The 20,886-nt window shown below is 44.4% G+C and overlaps 1 protein-coding gene across 1 annotated transcript in view; it reads left to right on the top strand.

The window, feature by feature from the left end:
- LOC128723515 (histone acetyltransferase KAT7) overlaps nt 1-11,758 on the top strand; it is a 47,626-nt gene extending 35,868 nt beyond the window's left edge. Inside the window, exons 6-8 of the mRNA XM_053817269.1 lie at nt 5,578-5,735; nt 6,812-6,907; nt 11,639-11,758. Of these exons, the coding sequence (XP_053673244.1) occupies nt 5,578-5,735; nt 6,812-6,907; nt 11,639-11,758 (374 nt within the window). The remainder of the gene's footprint in view (nt 1-5,577; nt 5,736-6,811; nt 6,908-11,638) is intronic.
- The last annotated feature ends 9,128 nt before the right edge of the window (nt 11,759-20,886 follow it).

Genomic DNA, 20,886 nt, shown 5'->3' with positions numbered 1-20,886 from the left:
TTATCTCCGGGCAACTAATTCCATGCAACAAAAAAGTGCAGAGCATCGAGTGAAGTGAACGCAAAAAATGATCAGCATAATATTGAACGAAAAAAAAAGCATTGAGGGAGCTTTGCCGCGCCAAAAACCGGTGCTCTGAAGTAACGAAAAACGGAGAAAACAGGTTACGTTCCCAAAAAGAAAAAAAAAACCTGCATAGCGATGCATCGTGGCGTTAGCGCACAATGATAGATTGTGGTTACGTTCAGTCAGGCATATAATTCCAAACTGCGATCGGTGGGGAGGGCAACAACAATGTTGCAGGAGCATCTGTGAGTTCTCGGTGTAAACGATCCCAAAATAAAAAATTATTTTTTAATAAATGCACGCTTGAGAAGGCAAGCATCCGTGTATGGTTGTGCTGAAGATCGTGCTTGGAGGTTTTTCCAGTTTTTGCACGTTCACCAACAGCTGGTAATCAAGCTGTGCCTCTTAGTTATCATATTGCAACGTGATGCACACCTGGTTCCGCGAGAAGACGCGTGTTTTCATTAAGAATTGATGAGTGTTTGCATCGCGAGGATCCTTTGCAATAACACGATTATTTGTTTTATGATAATTTGCAAGGAATTGCATCGGCGGTGAAATCATTTCAATGTAAGCGAACGTGTAATGAAATCAACGAAAAACTCATTACTCATAGCTGTGTTTATTTATTTGTAATTTAAAAAGTTCATTTGTTTATTCATATTATCCCTTTTTCGTTTCTTCAAGTATTTCTCAAGATGTATTTCAAGAGGATGATGTTTTGAAAAGCAATACAATTTAGTAAAGACGCAACGTATGTTCGTTGCGAAAGTCTTAAAATATTACACAAACTACGAACTATTCGATGCTTGGTAGAGCCTTGAAATGCGCCTGTACACCTATTTTTATCGTATGACGTAGGTTGTGTGGTAATGCTTTTAGGTCGACCTGCATTCACCAATAAAAACAGGCAATTGACATTCTCGAAGCTGTCTGTTAATGATAGCTATCGTAATTGAAATCTATTTTTATTTATATTGTCTTCAGGAGAATGGAAGGCTACATGTGTTAAGTATATGAGCTTATAGAATTTTGGAGTTGAATAAAAACTGCATCTCTGGTTCTGATGTGCATGCATGGGAAAATTCCGTCTGCAGGCGTAAGGGTATAGCAGCCCAAGATAAGAGGGGCTGGAGTGTGCTGAGCGCGAGAAAATTACCGACTGTCTAGTAAAACCTTCGACAGTTCTATGGCCGCTATCATCCTTCCGTTCACTTAGCACAAGGAGATAGGGCCAGAAAAGGTACCCCGACGTCAGACGGTAACGTTGGGAAAGCGCAAGACCGGGTGCGACAAATCGCGAGTGAGAGAGAAAAAGAGAGAAAGAGAAAGAGAGAGAGATAATGGGAAGAAAAACGCAAAAACGGCCAGACAGTCTCGGACCCGAACCTACGTCAACAGTGCGCAACTTTGGTGTGGCGCCCTAGTACGTTGCCTGTCTGCTGCACAGGGGTTTTCCCACCACGCGTTTTCCTCACACGCGCACTCGCTCCCGCAAACACGCACTCTCGCTCTCTCTATCTCTCTCTCTCTCTGTCTCTCGCTATCTGCCGCTCGCTTTTTATCTACGATGCCCTTTGTCGCGTTGACTGGCGGTTATTGGTTTTCCCAACCTCTCACTTTCCATTTTCGTTTTTCCCGGTTCGGGGTTTCATCCAGTGTACGCCACATGCGCCTGGAGAATCGTCGGCGAGTAGAGCTTTTGGGTCGTGTTTGCTGCACTCGTGCGGAGGCGATCGTACTACGTCGTTAGCGCGGCAGCGTAGGCGTTGTATTCGCGCGTGGGAGTTGCGTTTATTTTTTCCATTCCAACCTGCGCTGGTGTTGGTAGGGGCTATATACGCTCCGTTTATGGGAGGAAAATTTTGGGGACATGAGTGCGCCTTACGCGGCCGCCTCTTTGAATGTGTGGTCGGTGGCACGGGATACTAATACCGACACGTTTGCAGCCAACCGTTGGGGATGTGTCGGTGAGCGTTACTTACCCGGTTCCGGATGTGACGGCGTATCTACAGTTCGTGAGCGCGAGCGTAATTTATCCTTGTTGCAGGGAAAACCAGGAACTACCCCAAATATGGAAGCGCCCGGTGGTGTCTCGTCGGTGGCACGTTGGTATTGAGACGCACACACTGGCAAGGCAATGACCCTCAGCCCCGTGCGGGACATCGTCTGGCTATCCGCACCAAACATACGTCCCGTGCACCATTCGACCCCGAGTCCTTGCGAGCCACCCTGATGTGGGGGGGGGGGAGGTTTGGGATAGTACGATTATATTCGTGGAATATGCCGGGCCTGTGGCTCCACGAGCGAGAGAGAACGAGGAAGTATGCACCTAACGAGCCACCCAAAAACCCACGCGTTTTCGCGCACAGTTCGAGAACCCGCTTACATGTACATAAACGATGTGTTGCGCGTACCCGGTGTGAGGTAGGTTCATATGTTTCCTGTTTTCACGTCGAGTCAGTACAGGGATGGGGAAGCATTTCCACGACAGGAAATAATGAACTTTCACCTCCACTGCGCTGCATTTCGCATCCGATGCAGATATTTTTGTTTTTTTTTGTTTTGGTGTGTGTTGGGCGATATTGTAAAATGTATTGAAAGCTTCGCTAAAATTCGGCATCTCGCTAGATGCACATCGTTAGTCGCTCCTGCTCGTTCACGGTGCTTTATCTCCGGGTTTTTTCGATGCTCCCATGCGTGAGTCGGCTTACGCGGACGCTTATGGCGTCGTTGTGAGCGAAATTGGATCGATTTCTTGGGGCTCAGGCATTGTCCTTTTGGTGGAAAATTGACCGTTGCAAGTGGAGGATAAGGCTCCGGGGAGATCTGTCGGCGAATGGGTTCAAAAAACTTGTGAATCATCTCGGCTCCTCCATGGAGACAGGGGTTTTTTTTCTGTACGTTCGAGGTTTACCGTCGTTCGGGATGGTGGCAGTGGCGCTTACAGTTGTAGTACATACGAGCAGAAGAACCGAGTGGTGAAAGAAGGCCGCCGTCACGAAGTCAGTCGCATGCTGGCTTTGTTGGTGTGATGTACATAAAATGAACGCCTTCGGTGTAAAATGATATAATAAATTTTCCATTCCTAACACCAATACACAGCGGAAGCGGGCGGATATGATACAAGGAAGCATTCGCATTCTCCGGCCTGGGACTTCCGCTGACGTCGGTGGGTAGCGTCACGTTTAGTTTCTTTCGCAATGGAAAGCGCGCACTTCACGAACCCGACATGTATTTGTCCTTGCTTTATTGGTGTGATCGATGGGGAAAATTTGCGCCGTACTTTGTGCACAATCAGAGAGCATCCGCTTTGCTTTCGCTCGCAATGGATGAAACATGAATTGCATATGTAATTAAATGCATATAAGTAATCTGTAGCCGTTCAACTCATTACTAGAATATGATTAAAAACTACCAGATAATATCAATCTGTTCAATGATCGCTTTTGTACCGTTATACTTTTAGATTTAAGTCCTCATTATTCGCTACGGGTGTACATATGGGAAAAAGCTTATTTATCCAAGGCAAACACTTCCCATCGTAGATTTGCATGAAGGTTTAAGTGGTTGTCGATAATGGTTTTGGGTCATTTGGTGTTTAATTTCTTTCGAACCCCGTTAACTGTTGCTGATATTTAATCGGCTGTCGCCATATACGTTTCGTTTGCACAAGCTGCCCATACGCGGGCAACGTATATTGCACAGAACGAAGCATACGCGCAGAGGTCATCCAAAAGCGCAATTAATGAGTTTTGGAACTGCCTTTTGCCGAAAGCAAATCCCGCACCGCCAACGTGGGTCGCTGCAGCCCACATCTCTACGGCTTTCGAATCGAATTCGCTTTCCTGCTCGTTCGTACCGATTCCCGAGTGAACTAGATTGCAACATCTTGCCGGTCACATCAGTTGTGCTGCTGCGACCACGTCCAGCTCGAACTCGGCATTCTGGCGTGGGTTGTGCGAATATCAGATTTATGACACTCATTACTATCGAACTGGACCCGCAGCCGATCTCTTCCTGCTCTCGGAGGTGAGTTCAGGAGGGACACCCTTAAGTGTGGGCTTGGTGTACTTGACCCGGCCTGAAACTGGAAAGAGATTGTTTAAAATCGTATGATCATTTCATGGTTGCTTGAAACTTAAGCTCTTTTGTTGTCACCTTTCGATGGAATTATTTAAAGATTTTATGCCTTTGTTTCGAATTTAAGTTAAGAGCTTCGGGCTCCCCGCAGTAGTGGAAGGAGTAACTAAGATTCCTTTAAATCAATTCTATAATAGTAACTCTGAGTTAGCACGTCAGGCATCATCCAGAGTTTGTCGTTAAAATCTCAAAGTTTCAAGTCACTTGGTTGGTCCAAAGTGGAAGACGATTTCGCTTCGCTGGTCATTGATCTCCATACGGCCGGTAACCTTGAAATGGCGATAACCCGCCTGGCAACCAGTCCCCGGAGCGGTTTCAGGCGGGTTGCAAACTACCGGGACATGTACGCTAAAATATGGTAGACCAAAACAAGTCAAACACCGTGTCTGCAGTCCTGTCAGTTTCTGCCATCCTGAACATCACCTGCTGTGGCCGGTTCGTGCGCCGTTAGATCGGTAGCAGTCTCGCCGTCCCCCAGAAACACTCACGAACGGAACACCGGCTTAAGGTGCCCCAATCGTATTCATTCGGCTTAAGACCCGTGTCCGATGGGCTCGAAAGCTGGTTCAGTTTGCGGCGGTTCAATTTAATTCCTGTTCCCTCTCAAGACACGTAACACCGGCCGGCTAACGTTTGGCCTGCAGGGTTTGTACGGTGAAGAAAATGGTTGTTGGGAAAAAAAATTGTTCTCGCTCCTGTCACGCAATGTTCCAGCGATAGAACGGTCCGCTGGATTCCCAAGAGAGCAAGCAAAATTATGAAATCATGACGCACGCACGGACAAGCCTGTAACACTAGCGAACAAGCATTTTTATGTCACTGCATGTGTAATATACTTAATATGTATTATTTGCTAAATCCGACCCGACGAGTAGTTTAAGCTAGAACGAAAATTTTGTCTTCCACTGTTATGCACCAACTCGCGAACTGAGCAAGGTGTATTGGAGACGTCCATGGGGTTGTTCTGTCATTTGGGTCGCTCCGGTATAAATAATTTTAATTTTATTAATGGGTCTATTAAGCAAACACGCAGTGGATGGGCGGTTTGTGGTTAGCGTTGTGGTAGCATGTAAGAATGCCTTCGACCGACGTGTATCGGAATACGACCTCTGTCTCCGGATGGCATTCGGTCGCATTTCTTGATTTTTTAATTTCGTTTACCAGACTGTTGCTCTGACGGCGCGCTGTCGGTGATGATATAGTTCGTTGGAAATCACTGCAGCACATGAAACATAAAACACGTAACAGAATAATGTAAAAGCGTTAAGGCGGAAAATACTATGTAGGGGTGCTCGTAGTTATTAAATAATTTTTCATGCAAACAGCATCTATAATGCAAGCGCTTCTTTTTGTTGCATTTCGTTACAGGCTATCTATTGACGCGAGTTGAAGGAAAAATAGGATCACCAGAAAAACCCCTCTCCGATCTAGGATTGATTTCGTATCGATCGTACTGGAAGGATGTGTTGCTGGCGTACTTGTGCTCGCGGCCAGGTACCACGCTCAGCATAAAGGATATATCGCAGGTATGTTATGTTTTTTTTAAGTATATAAGAATGATAAACCGATAATATGAAATGATAAACTGATAAATGACGGCATGTGCAGCTACCAGAGCGATTTCGTATATCATTATCCTTCTGGGACATTTTTTTATCCTTCGTAATTACATAACTCATCATTTCAAAACTCTTCAATTTTGTATAATTAGCGATTTTGGTGAGCTCATCAATCAAGGATGAATGTGAAAATTGCCTTTTATTTTTAAATTACATTCAACCGTGTTTCGCCACATCCGCAGGTCACATGATCTCGATCGACTTTAATTGTCATTGAATATTTGATGAGACATATTATATCCCCGAGGCGGCTGATAAAATCAAACACGTTTGAATTTATTGCATTTTTTAACGCACTATGAAAGCATCATCCTGACAAACGGTCCGGTAATTGGTGCAGTTGCCCAACAGTTTACTCTACTCGACAAGATGAGAAAGTGATGAAGTAATTTTTCTCCAGGCACGTCTGGATCAGTGTTCTTTGCGGTACGATAAGCGTTGTTTCACACCTTAAATTTGATTACCATCGCATTATGGCGCTGATGATTGACAGGTAAAATGACCAGTAGTTTGGTCAGTGGCTTGCATTAACTAATGTGCACAAAAGTGGGAAACACGTTAGCGCGTTAAACTTATTGCATCAAATCGTGACGCAGCTGCCGAAGTTTATCGGTGCTTCAACAAATAATTGGTGGCTCATCTCATTGAGCAGGAAACACAACATGTCTTTGAAATCAATTTTGTACCATTGTTCAACATATCAGCTATTATTTCGCTTTACGGCATGAATTATTCAAAGAATGCGTTTTCGTGACCAATCCAATTTTTGCATTTGTTTTTCATGGCCGTTTACTAAAATCAACGATAATTGATTCCAAAGTAGGCGGTTGTTTAAAAAAAGCAATAATAGCACATATGATTGAAAAAATATAAAAATTTCTTGAATAATTAATACTGCTGATTCAACTCTTTGAATAGTTAAGTCACAAATTGACCACTGTCATATTCTAAACTGCGATGTATGTTTAAACTAATAATTTCAGGAAATGGCTATTAATTCCTACGATATAGTCAGCACGCTGCAGGCGCTTGGTATGATGAAATACTGGAAAGGCAAACACATCATTCTGAAAAAACAGGTAAGTGGCTAATCTTTTTTTTTCACTATGAACTGTAATTATCCAATATACGATTGTGATATCATCACAGCTGACGAATGAGCTTGGTAATCTTTCATACGTTGCCAGGATCAACTACAGATGTCGCTCAATTTCAAATAGGATCATTAATGATGCCTTTCGGGCATTCTCGTTGTTTTTTTGTAAGCAAAAAATTAAAACACATTCGAACTTGAATTAGAAGTTGAATTGTGCTTTGGCGTAATATTTGTTTTAAATCGGACGTCCAATGCTTTCAAAAGGGGATGAAAGTTAATAATTATGCATTCATCGTACCATATCGTATCATTAGAGATCATTATAATTTATTGTTATGGCTCTTAATTTATATTCACACTGACTTCAAAAGTAAACTCCCTGGAGTTACACTTTTTACACAACACTGCTCTGTTTGAGTACAGACTGATTGATGTTTTAGGTATTATTGACGTTAGTTATAATACCTTTTTTATTAGTCTGCAAAATTATTGTTAATTACAGCGAGATAATCAATCATATTTGTGTGATATGTCTTTGTAACGAAAGCACAGCGTCCTGTTTATATTCGAATAAGCATTCTTATTTATTTATCCATTTTTTTTGTAAATTTTAAATTACTCTTCAAGAGTAGAATTCGTTCTCGATTTCGTTTATTATCATTTTGCATTTTTTTTATTCTTTTTTCTTTGGCCGTTTGCTGACGATCAAACATCCTCTCGAAATTAACCGCGGGTCCTGTTCCTTATCGAATTGATTGTGTGTACCATCGTTTTTGAACAGCCTTTGGTGCTGGCAGGCGATTGGCAATGTGTCCAAATTACAGCCCTTGCCTGTTGACTCTGGTCCATGACGCAAAAACGCCACCAGGCATCCATATTGACTCGCGATTTCGTGAACCAGTCACTTTGCGCAGTTTGCGCGAAAATTGATTGAAGACGTCGCAGGGTGTAAAGATCGGATGCCATTGGCAACAATGTATAGAGAGCTGTAGATTGCAGTAAATATTCTACATGGGTGCTGATTAAATTGAATTCATTTGGGATGCTAATGCTGTTAATTACAATTCCTCGGCCGGCTGTTGTATGGTGGAGCACCTTGCCAAAATCCCTCAGAATATCGGCAATGAGTTAATGAAAAACTACAAGTTACCACGAATTTTTGAATGTATCGTTGGTGGTTATTTTAAAATCTTAATTTTCGCGGTAGTTAATCAACTGTACAATGCCTGTAGATGCGATCGTTGAGCGGCAATGTTGAGAAACTGCCGGTTTGCTGAACGCGACAAAGCAAGCCATGACGGCTTACAGGCTCTACCTGATTGCAAATAAATTGACACTAATGATATTCGCAGCTGGCTCTCTTGTTTGGCCGGATTGCATGCGATTGCATCTGTTTTCTTTTCTAACGAACCTTAAAAAATGCATTAAACCATGGCACTGCCTGCCGTTCGGTAAGATAAGGATCCTCCATCTCGAAACCTCCGGGCAGGGAATCATGAGCAGCAGATACTTATCAAGCTGGAAAAATAAACAACCCCCCCGACGGTGGTGTTGCACCTTAAGCTTTTAGCTCAATTTCAAATTAACTCGAGCTCCGTTCGGTTGCCAATGGTCCTCCCACTTTTCCACCATCGATTCCGCAGCCTTTTCGTTGCCGCAGAGGCCACATGTTTGGTCGTTGTAGAGAGGCGTCAAACAGAGGTACAATTATATCGCAAAATTTCGATTTAAGTGTCTCTGTAGCCCACCAACTGCAGGATGTGCTAAATAGTGTTGAAGTCCTTTCGTGACTAACCGCCGCGTTTTATTTGCTGGAATGACCTGCCTCCAAAGAATTCACAGGTGTACCACACACGCAAGGTGGTCTAACGTTTAGCGATGAGCTGTCTTCAGCTGAAAGCAGCAAAGGAAGCTGGCTCTGTTGAGCACTTTAAGTAAATTATATTTGATTTGGTAGCTTATCTTTCAACACCAGGAAGGAATTACGATGCAGCTGGTGCAGTTGCAGTCTTTGTTTTGTCTTATGATCAAGGAGAACAGCTACCAACGTCAGCATCAACAACGAAAAGATTTGTCCCATCTGCGAAATGGGATGAGTTTAATTTGTTTTCTTGAGAATCGCTCGTGAAAGTTTAATATGCAGCTCACACATATCAGGTGTAAGCAGCGCGATATTTTTAAAATTGCAAATTACCATACTTTAAACTCCCTGACGTTATATTCAGTGTTCAACATCCGGAAAGCATTTTTTTTTCATTTGTTTAAAGCTCTCGTGGGGATTTATATGAACAATATCTTCACATCTTTAACGCATTGTTAAATGCATGGAAAAGTAAATCTCTTTCAAAATTTACTATTTCACAAGCTCATCTCTTGATTATATATATAAATTCGGCATAAAGTTTTTCCTTAAACATGTTTAATTTAATATTATTTGGAACCCCAAAACCATTACGTAAAATTGGTCAATGTGTTATAATATCATTACATTTTGAATTTACAAATTAACCCATTCCGAAAGAATAGTAATCACATGTAGACTTTGGATGGAATATAATTATTTTGGTCAGCTAAAATTATAATCATTTCGACTGTTAATAACTTAGTAAATTAAGTTAATTTTTTAATTGATATACTCAAAATCCCAAATGAAATTATCATACGCCTAAAAAACCGGTTCCTGTGAGGCTTAGCTTAAATTCAAATTCACTGCCTCCCTGATTTTAGATATGCGGCGCAGCGTAAGATTTTCCACCGCCCGATAAGAGTTCATGACGGAAATTAGCAAGGCTTCTCCCCAGTGCGGAAGCATTAATTGCTGATTCCTGCTACCAGTCGTCCGTATCGTTTTCCATCTTTTAGTTTACAAATTGTAGGAACAATCGATGCGCCCGACCGATCTGTGTTAGATATCGTCAGCTACTTTGCACCGGAACAGCTCACTAGCTAACGGTACCTGATTGGCACGCTTCAACAAATTTGACAGTTTGATGAAATGATCCTCGAACAATCAGCTGGCCGGGTGCTGTCACGCACGTGGAGCCAGGGCGTTACAAGGCCTTTGCGCAATGCCGATGCGCGCTGCCAGTGTACTCGGCTGTCAATAAGCAAATAGTTTCGATCACGATCACTAGAGCACATCCAAATGTACCGCCTGGAAAGGCTAAAACCACAAGTGAATGGCTTCTTTTGCGAAGATCCCACCTCTGCAGTTTAAGCAGTCCGAGCAGATGACCTCGTTGGTTTATCTCTGTTCGTTTTTTCTTTTTTCTGCGCTTTTCCCCCAAACCTCGTCTTTCTTTTTCTCTCTCTCTCTCTCTCTCTCTCTCTCTATCACGATTTCTCTTTCCCTTGCTCGCTCACTCCGGCGAGGAAATTATGTGCCCCGGATCTTTTTGGCCGTATCTCGCTAATTAGCGTGTAATTGCCCTTTTGATGGACGTTTCCGGGATTTCGCCTGTTGCGAAAAATATGGCTTTGCGAAGCAGCCAACAATTTTCGCCGATTTGGCTGGTCGAGAGCTTGTGCCTAGCGGCTCACTTGTTCGGCTTTCTCCAAGCTTGCTAGCTTCAGGACAGCAACACACACAAAAAAAAAAACGCTGGAACTAACTAACAAGCGACAAGGTGCACTTTGCTAACGTCGTGTCGTGTGCAAGTGGACCGTTGCGGTGGTGTTTTTTGGCTTGAAATTTTATTTTCCTCCGAATGAACTTTGGTATGTTCGGGGTGCTCTCTAAAACATATTTGGGTTTGGTTTTTCGTCCGATGATGATTAGCAGCAATCTTTTCGAACACTCGGCACATTTAAAATTAGTCTTTACGGTCGTATAATATTTTAGACGATGTTCGTTCAATTTTCTCATAGATGGATGATTATAACTCACCTGTCGTATCCTCCAAAAATGCTTTACCAAAATGCTTTACAGACCCTTTAGGTACACGAGTTTTCTTTATCGTGGCTCAATTATTTGGAGTGCATTTTAAATTGAACCATTTGCACCTTTACTCGTACAGTTCAATCGCGTAGATGGCGAGAGTCTTGATTAATAGGTTTTGTTGGCCTTGAATTGCAGACCGATAAAGTAACCTTTGTTTTATGGTTTGGAAATCGTTACGCGTGGTATCTTGTTAAGATAAATTTGAAGATCCGTAATTTGGCTAATATGAAATCGATAACAACACTGCAACATGCATGCACGCCAAATTAAAGCGCCGAGTAATCGCTTGGATGAAACACGAAATGTTTAATCTTTATCCTTATCAGGCCTTGTTCGAGCGAATAATAATGATACGTGTTGCCGGGCCTCCGTACGAGCGGCCGTCTTTGCGCGCGCTAATGGCATTCTCTTTAATTAGCTTAAGTTGTTTTATTTTGTAGTGCGAATGCAACGCGGCTATCTTGGTAGTTGAATGCAATTTCGTGCACGCGAAAGTGTCTGTTAATGGCACATAAAACGTCGATAACTGCATTTCAGGTGCGCTGAATTCGCTTTGATCGTTTGACTCCTAGCGATCCGACGTGCGCAGCTTGTGTTGATTTTTTTTGCATCACTGGCACATGATTGAAGGCCTCCTAAAGGGCATGGGCGGGTGTAAAGGAATGGCAATTTCTTGCTTCCAGCTTTACTTTCGGAAAATTTATGTAGCAATTCGATTCCGCCATCCCGTCGTGGGTATGCGCTAATTAATTTCTCTGGCAACGTTTGTTTCAGGATGTTCTAGAAGAGTACGAGGAGCGCGTCAAGCGTCGAGGCAACATGCCGAAGATCGATCAGTCGTGCCTCAAATGGACACCGTTTGTCGCTCCGACTCCGTCTACGCCATCATCCTAGCGTCAGCCTAATAATGTTCATAATCATTACTACAACACCGGGCAGCCGGGATCGGTAGGGACGAATCACTGTTTGACGAAGAACAATTTTCGCAGCGTATTTTAGATCGTAAGTATGCGCTTCGAGAGGAATTTTAATAGGAACGTTAGCATCCGAATCGAGACTCAAATGTTTTAAATGCTTCGCGGTAAAGGGAAGCCTGTTTTGTTTTAGTTTTGACATTATTCACGCAATAAAATAAATAAAATGTTTTTGTTTTCCCACATCCAAGTGCATTTAAGAAATATTTCGATCATCTCAGTTCAAATAGCAAACAAGTGAAGGTATGTGCAACGTCAGCAAATGTACAGTACATTTTACTTCTCATGCATTCTAGTATTTGACAAGTTTATCATAAAGTAGATCATTGTCTATCCATTAGTTGATAGTAGTGAATAAGACAGAACCGGACAGTGACAAAGAATTTAGTTAACAGCGAAAATGTCTCACTAGTGTCTGTAGCAGTAATGCTCATGGAGTTTTAAATGAATGTGTAATTTATATTCAGTGTCCTTTCTCATTCGCCGTTTGTGTAATAAATAGTATGTAACAAAGTATTTTGCATAGTTAAAATATACAGAAAGAAACAGGCTATATATTATTACCAATTTTTTTGTTTTGAATAACTTGAATCTATTGTTTTACATTTTGTTCATAAAACTTTGGTTAGTTCCGAGTTCAAACACTAATTATAGGAAGTTAAAATTGATTTAGTGAAACTGCAGAACCCACAGTACCAGAACATTTCCTTCTGCTCAACAAAGCATGCTAACCTCGATGCGTTAGAGCAGTCATTATTCGAGGCACTTTTAATGACGAAGCATGAATCACCGCTGGCGAAAAAATTCCATCCATTTCCGGATGCGTCATTATGTTGGGAATTTCCGATGCAAGGCTCGAGATTGGCACGGGGTATTGTAAATTATATCTTGCCATTTTTTTTTTCGTTGTTGCTGTTTCTCTTCTCTTTCTCTTTTTTCTTTATCTCTACTTATCGTTTTTTTCTGCTTTCCGCTAAAGCCGGACAAAAAATCATCCCGGTGGAAATCCTTAGCATTTTTTTGAACGTGTAAAAATGTGCCTCTTTTCTTGGCTCCCACTAGAGCTTCTTATCGGACGGTCCCATCCATCCCTTTCGGGATGAATAATCGTCTAAGGATCGTTTCTGTTATTTCCGTTGCTAAACTCTGGCTTCTTAACGAAGTTTATTGAATGTTTTTTGTGTTTTAGAACCAAAAATAATGGAAATTCATGAACACTATTAGGGTATAAATGTTGAACATAATGACAAAATTTTTTCATGTATGTTGAAATGTTTTATAAATATTTCATACAAGATTCACGCTACAGTTTGAAATGTTATCACTGGTTGTGTTTAATGTTAAGTATTTATTACAAGCTATGACGCATTTAATGGATTTATGTCGCATATCCGCTGCGTTGAACGAAACGCTCGGAAACATGTCGCATCATTCAACTAAAGACTTTCAGGTTTCATTTTGGGCACAATTTCGCCAAATAACCATCATTATACGCAATCGACTTACATGTCGTTAATGTTAAACTGCAGCAAAACTGTCCCCGGAGCGATGTAAAGAATGTTCGCATTCATGAGCCAAAACAGAAGCGTATGCGAGCGACACATTTTGGGTGCTAGCAGCGCGAAGAGCTTTCGCTTAATTGAAACGACCGATAAGTAAAGCGCACCCCATCGAAACACCGGCTCAACAGGATGCTCCATTTCAGGGGCTTCGAATCGGAATCTTTCGGGGGCTCGGGGCCACGTTCGTTCGCGCTTACTTAAGGTTCTTCGGCACGCGTTTGGCAGCAGCCGAGGTACGCCTAATAATGGGTTTTGCGAGATACCGCGCCACTGGTCGTTGCAGTGTCCCTTCGGAGCTGGTGATCGCGCCTCTGGACGATCGCGCGAGGGTTAGGATCTGCGGTCTTAATCGAGAATATGACGCTGCTTCGGGATCTTTCGGTGTTTTGCCGTAGTGACCGGCTGGCAGACGATGCGAAATTGTGGTGAATTATCATATTATCGGCTGTTGCAGGATAATGCCAGGTGATGACGGGACCTGTGCCCTCGGGAATGTGCATCGGGATCACATTAACGGCTCGCGGCCCGGCGATCGTCACCTGGTGGTGGTGCCCGTTATGTGCCCGTTGCATCCCTTCGATTAAGTTGGATCGTTTATGTTTATTTTTTATTTTCTAGACGAAGAACAAAATTGCCCGGTGACGAATTGAATGTAGTAAAGCATAATTGAAATTTACTCAATCCCATGAAACATAACGTGTTAACGCGATGGCGATATCGATTGCGTTTCAATGAAAACGTGCATGATTAATAATTTTAATTTCTCGGGAAAACAAACATTCGTTTAGCGAGACAGAAAATTATTATTTTTTTTCTGTTTGTGTTTTTGCTCGTTGTTTCTGAAACATGACACACCGAACGCCATTTGTCCCTTGCGTGAACTCTGGAACAATTTATGTAGCTTCAATGGATAGAGATAAGCAACTGGCAGCATGCGGATGAGTGGTTGAAAAAAAGGACACAAAGCTACCTAGTGTTAATTGCATATAAAATCAATTACATACTTACCGTCCGCCATTGCACAGCTCATATATCCCGCACTTGCTGCGCGCAGCATACTTTCATGCTCGATTATCGATCCGGGGAATCGCTCAAGGTTATTCGAAAATCGATACCGGAGCCGTACGGCGAACTAGCACGTACATTTTATGCGTCGGCTTTTCCCGCCATTGGTGACATAAGACCCGTCTTTACGACATTCGGCTGGGGTGTCCAGGGGTTGTTTTTTGTGTGTGCGGGTAAATTCATCTACGTATCGTTGGTGGTTCGATCAGTTCGAGCATAATTAAGTTACTAGGCCGATGCGAGCGTGAATCAGAGGCTGCTGGAAGCGGTCTTGCATTGAGCCCCAAGCAGGAACGATGCGCCAAATTCCTTCCGAGACGCGCATAATTCGATTACAAAACGTCAACGCAACTGCGCTCCATCTGCCGGACAGAGCGCACACAAAAGGACGAAATGGACCACCGCGAGGTCAAACCAATGGCGCTCGGTATTGTTATCCAGTCCGATGAGTCAACAGCTCACGTGTTGAACTCACGGAACGCGTGGCTCGCGAAGGTACCAAATTTCGCCATTCCCCAAGGTGGCCCGTTTTTTTTTTGCGTAATCGAGCCGATCCCTGGCTCGGGTGTTCGGTACACGTTGCCCTACCGGTTGGCGTCTGTGTCTGCGTTACTTCCACGTGGCCGATCGCGATGGTGCATCCGCCCCGAACCGAGGTGGCCAATCTCACGTTGCTGCAGCGTGATCACACGAGTCACACGAGCTGGCCACCGAGGCGCACCGGGCGGGTGGAAAAACGAAAAGAAAAGCGCCGGCAAATTATGCACCGTCGGTCGTCGTCACCGCAATGGGCGACGGTTCCGTGGGCTGCGTATCGCGTTTTGCGTTGCGTCGGGGCTTTGCTTAATCTCGCCCGAGGAGTATTCCCGCCGGGCGTTCCCATTCTCACGGAGGAACTAGCCGTGGAGCTGGATCGGATTGGCGGGTTCGCTTCCGCCCCCGAGGAGAAGCCCCTTGCTGGCCGGCTGGGAACGAACGAGAAATCAGAGAGCGGCCGTGGGAGGACGGCGGCCACCCTTTCGCGCAACCGGTTGCGTTTGATATCGAAACCGCAGGGAACATGAACTGCTTGGGAGAGGGAAAATGGTGAGAAAATGCACCGGGCTTTGCGGCGGGAATCGGCGGACAGCTGGCCTTCGTTCGTACTGCTTAATTTGACGATTATATTAAACTGTAAGCTGGTTCGTTCGTGCGTCGCACCGAGATGGGGCATTAATTAACGAATTTACAATCGGAACCAGCTAGTGGATGAGTTTACGACTGATCATCAATATCAGTGTGAAGCGCACATTAATCGCTGTGAATGGTTAACTTTTCGATCAAGCTGCATTTGCTTGTTTTTGTCGTCGATCGTTTGAAAAGCAGCCTTTTTTTGTGACAATGTATTATGATCAAAACGATTTTTTTAGATGGTAAAATGTGTTCACATAGTCATGGGGGTTATTTAACAAAAGGATCAAAGTTAAGTGCTCTTGAAGTTTTTTGTTTTCATAATTAATCAAATTTTTGAAATAAAAGGCAAAAATGGTTGAGATTGAAGAACCAGTTCTACAAAGTAATTTTTTTGTATCCAACAGCTCTTAAAATACATATTCATTGGCTTCCGTTCAAAGAACTCCTGCGATTACTCTGCTGTTGCGATTATTCCCCTGCCCGAAACGAACCTGAAGACCGGACCAAAAAGGTGTCCTTACGATCGCCCAATGGAACACGATCCACGCTCGATGGAGCAGTCATTTCCGCTCGCAATCTGCCAAAAACTGACAAATATCCTTTCTTTACGGTTCCGTAATCGCGCTCGCAACTGCCGCGAAACACCTTTCGTCCGCGAACCCGGGTGGTCGATCTCCGTCGAGAGTCCGTACAGCAAAAGGAAGCCACCGGAAAAGTGGTAAGAAAACGCAGATAAAACGCTCAAAACCAACCTGCCTTTACGATCGGGCGGGCCACGAGCCACGGCCCACGAGTGGGGGCTTTATTGATTAAATTCCGCAAATATTACCATTTAGTTGCTATTAAGCGGCTTACCGGCTTTAATCCCGCCATCGTTACCATTAACCGAAAACTGCAAAAAGGCGCGCCGCCGGTGAAGCCGCCTGCGTGCCTACAGGTTGTTGCTTCTAATTGAGCAGCACCGTTCCGGAGAAGCCCAAGCCACGGCGCCCCATTCATCGAAATGGGCTCCCCATGGTCAGGCATTAACGGGCGTTCTGTGAAGCCATCGACTCCGTACGCTTCGTCGGCATGCTCCAGTTGCTTCAGCATGATTTGCGCCAATTTTTGGCGCTCTCACATGTCACCCTGCTGAAACCGAGCCACATGCAACCGAGGAGAGGGTTTGCACATCAACCCAAACCCGACAAAAGCCACGCACCGAGGCAAGAAGGTAAATTTAAAATCAATTAAGCCCCGGCCCCGAACACTGACGCTTGAACTGGTGGCACGCCCTCTGGCGGTGGGTATGCGCATCACCCGTTCGTTGCAACAATGTACGGGCTTGCGGGCACTCCTGGTCCTGGGACTCCTGCCGATCGCCGGCTTGAGACCCGTAGTCGAAGGCTACAGGAAATTGTCTGCTGTTCCGGTGCAGTGGTCATCAGCACGGCAGCCGCCCGCCAAAAGCTCGCCTTTTTGCCTTGCTTCTTTCAAGCATGAAAAGCGAGAGACACGGAGTGAGATCACAAGAGTGAACGAACGAACGCGCTGGGAGCTTCCATCCGGTGCAGGATGGCAATTGGCGAAAAATTAAGATTGCTCGCCGGCGTTCCGCTCTCGAGATGACAGCAGGCCCCGGGAAAAAGGGCGGTTGGGTGGCCGCGCCCGGCACGGGGATGCGAAGTAACGAATGAAACATAAAAATAAACAATTAAGCACTTCCACGGGCGCACGGCGGCTATCGGCGGCAAGATAGAGAAGAGATACCGGTGCCGCCGGTGATGGGAAGTGGTACCAGAATTAACGTGAAATAAATTGCGCCGATCAAATGAACATAAAAACATTCCGGATCTCATCAAAAGTAACGCGTCCCGCAGCTTGGCGGTGGGTGCCTCGAGTGGGTGGGGTGCAGACAGGTGGTGAAGAGAGGGCATGGCCACTCGGTACACAACGTGTACGCGTTGGCACGTGGCGAAAGTGCATCGGCTTTGCCGGGAGGTCCCGTCCATCAGATCGTGTGCATTTTGAGGTTGTTGAGCGTGCGAATGTTGCAGAAAAAATAACCTCAGAAACTTGGAACTCAGGAACTTGGGGCTGAGTGGGGTTTAATTAGTATTTGGATGAAGTGTTTTCACAGATGGTTTAGGAGAGCGAATCTGTAATTTAGCAATTGTGATTCTAAGCGTAAATCATTCAAACATCGGAAGGATTTATTTTAAAGGCTTTTTCAAAAACCTTTTTTGCTTGCACGATTTGTGCAATTGCAGACATACGCTACTCTAAAAAGAGCAAAATGTTTGAGATCTTTTAATATCAAATCGTCCTTATTCCTGCCGTTCGAACAGATCTTATCTCACATCTTTTCAGACGTTCATTTTGCAGAAAAAAAAATGAAATGAATGCATTTGGCACTTTAGACAGATGATATTAATTTTTGCCCACCGTAACTTGAGCCACTCTCAGAAAATATTGCATTTAATTTACTCACTTTGCCATCGTTCTGTTCGTCCTGGTACGGGTAGCACGCGCTATCATCCTTATATGGATCGAAAGCCCTCCGCTTCCCATGACCGGACTGGCGGATGCAATTTAGGAAGTGCTCAAAAATGAAAAGAAATAATTCGCCTCATAACTTCCAATCCTACGTTAATCGCCGAGTTGAGTCAACTTTGGCTCGACGGGGGAGAAAAGATTCGCAAGACCATCAAGAATAAAGCACAAACGAAATATAACAGAAAAAAAAACACACACACACACCCGCCCGGCGTTGGAGGCGTCAATGGCACGGGAATTGTTAAACTTTGTGCCGACGGTTGGTTGCCCCCCGGGCAGTACCGGATGGGACACGACGGAACCGGCCGTGCGTACGCTGCCGTTTTGCGTAGCCATTGAACTCACCCCGACCAACCGGCTGCCGGATGCGGGCGTAACAAGGATAAGTTTGCCTTTATTGTCTGCCGAAAATAAGGCTCCATGGGTTGTGGTTGTGTGCGTACCGTGTGGGGGTGAGAGTTTTTCCAAAAAACACCAACGCCATCTGTTTGCGGCACTGCGAAGCTTCACGCTCCATCCGAAAGAGATTCATCTCCGCCGCGAGTTGATAAGCCACCGGCAAGGATACGGCAGCCGCCATTACTATCACTACGCTAGTAGTCGTCGTGGCGACTGACGGCTGGATTCCTTTTTTTTTTTCTCTCTCGTCCCTCATCCATGGCTCACCCGTAAGCCTCGCTGAGAGTTGGGCTTCCCAAATCGACCGAACCCGGCACGAGTGTGCGCCTTTCGGGCGACCCGAACCAAAAAAGGGCCCCCGCTTCGAGTTTATCGAGGTGGCTGTGGCTGCGAGGATCGTCGCGAAAGGGACACTCACCGTGGTGGTGGGAAAATTTGTTTTGTATACTACACTCGCCCGCCCGAGAAGGCTCTGACCTCCGGTCCGCTCGATGTGTGCGTGTTTTGTGTGTGGGTCCCGGTGGCAGCTAGGTCCTTGGTCGCGGCAATCCTTACGAGACAGATACACGAGCCCATGTACTACGGTTGCGTTTGATGGTAGTAGTAGTAGTAGTGGTGGTGCTGCTTGAGATATGCTGCTAGTATATGCTCGTTTAGCCAGGCGGTAATCGATGATGGGCTGGTGGTACGTTGTGGAAGGAAGCAAGGACGGCATCGGGAGGGCGGTTGCCGGCACGGATGGTCCGAAAAATCGTCCTAGGTCGGAATTGGTGGTCGCTAGAAATTTTATTTCAATTCCGACAACAGCCAAGTTTGGTCGCACATTCCGGTGGGCTCCGGCCAGCAACGGACCAGCGAAGCAGCTAAAGAACACACAACAGCCCAACAGTAGAGCCTGTCTTTTGGTGAAGTAGTTGAGAGTGGTTTGTAGAGAACATTGTGAACATCGGAGCGTCTACTACCGGGTGAAAGTGCCTGTTGGCAACACGAACAGGTGCCAGTGTTTAGAGTGCTCAAAGACCGGGCGATTTCCCGCGAATGCAACTGTGACATTAAGCGTGTGAACACAAGCCAGTGTGTATTGTCGTGGTTGTACGCGTTGGGAGTGTGGTAGCATTAAGACATTAAAGAACTCGAAACCAAGCTCCAGCGTCTGCGGCTGCCAGACCGGTGAACCTGCGTTCAGTGACCCCTGCGACCTTTGAGGATACTTTCACCCATGCAGCGAGACAAAACACCGTAAGTGCAATTAGATAATGCCCTTATAACCAGTAACAATTAGTGTAAGGTTTTAGATTATTATGAATTATTTTACTTTATGAGATCATGTATCGTGGGATTGGCAAATGCATCAAACTGTACTTCGGTACAAGCTTGTACGTCCCATTCGCTATACCTTCCATAGGATTAGGATACCACTCAAAAGACCACTCTGGTATAAGTGTCTGCCTTCTCTCGACACGGCTGGTGATCATTACCGCTCTTTTTGTGGTGCAGAAGCTCTCTGAGATGCTGCTGCATTCTTCGCATATTTGCATGTCTGGCCTCTAGCGGCGTCTACTAAGTTGCTATGTTGGGGTTAAAAGGATTAGCAAGCCTTGGTTTTGGATGCGATTGTATACATGCAAAATAGTTAGAAAAACTGTTTCCAAAATAAGCGACAGTATTATATTCAATATGTGCACACATTATATCAAATACTTTTGATTAACTTCAAATTCAAAACACTCCTTAGAAGTCAAGCGGAGGTCAAAGAAGGATCAATGATTGATCATAAGCAAGAAAACATGTTCAACTGCTTATACGCAAAATTAGATATAGCGAATTTTGACAAACAATTGTCTGCTAAGCAGTAAATCACTGATGCATGCGTAGTATTTATAGCCCTCCTTTATTTACAGCTATTTATATCTAGCTAACTTCGCGACCTCAAACAAACGCATCCGAACCTCGTATTCTGCAGGAAGAAAAGTATAAGTCATTTCGCGCTTCTCGAAGGTTGAGTGCGTTGTTCATGCCGTGAAACATTGTTAGTGATCTTATCTTGTAGGCGCTTCACCTTATCTGCCCTTGGTCAACATTGTTACAACAAAAGTTATCTTATGACGCCATCTAACACCGAAGGAAACAATTCTTGACCTTTCATTACCGTTCGTACTGTTCAATGCCGATCAACATGTGTAATGAATTTCCATGAAATTTTCATGTGCAATCATAAGCATATCGCAAACACACGCAGTTCAATGAAAGACAATCAATGGAAAAACATTTTTAAAATGTTTTTCGATATCATTTTTTTTCGGAATTCCCGAAA

The sequence above is a fragment of the Anopheles nili genome, chromosome 3 (assembly GCF_943737925.1).
Source record: "Anopheles nili chromosome 3, idAnoNiliSN_F5_01, whole genome shotgun sequence".
In the NCBI taxonomy this organism is placed as follows: Eukaryota; Metazoa; Arthropoda; class Insecta; order Diptera; family Culicidae; genus Anopheles; species Anopheles nili.
This window is presented reverse-complemented; position numbering and strand designations above follow the sequence as displayed.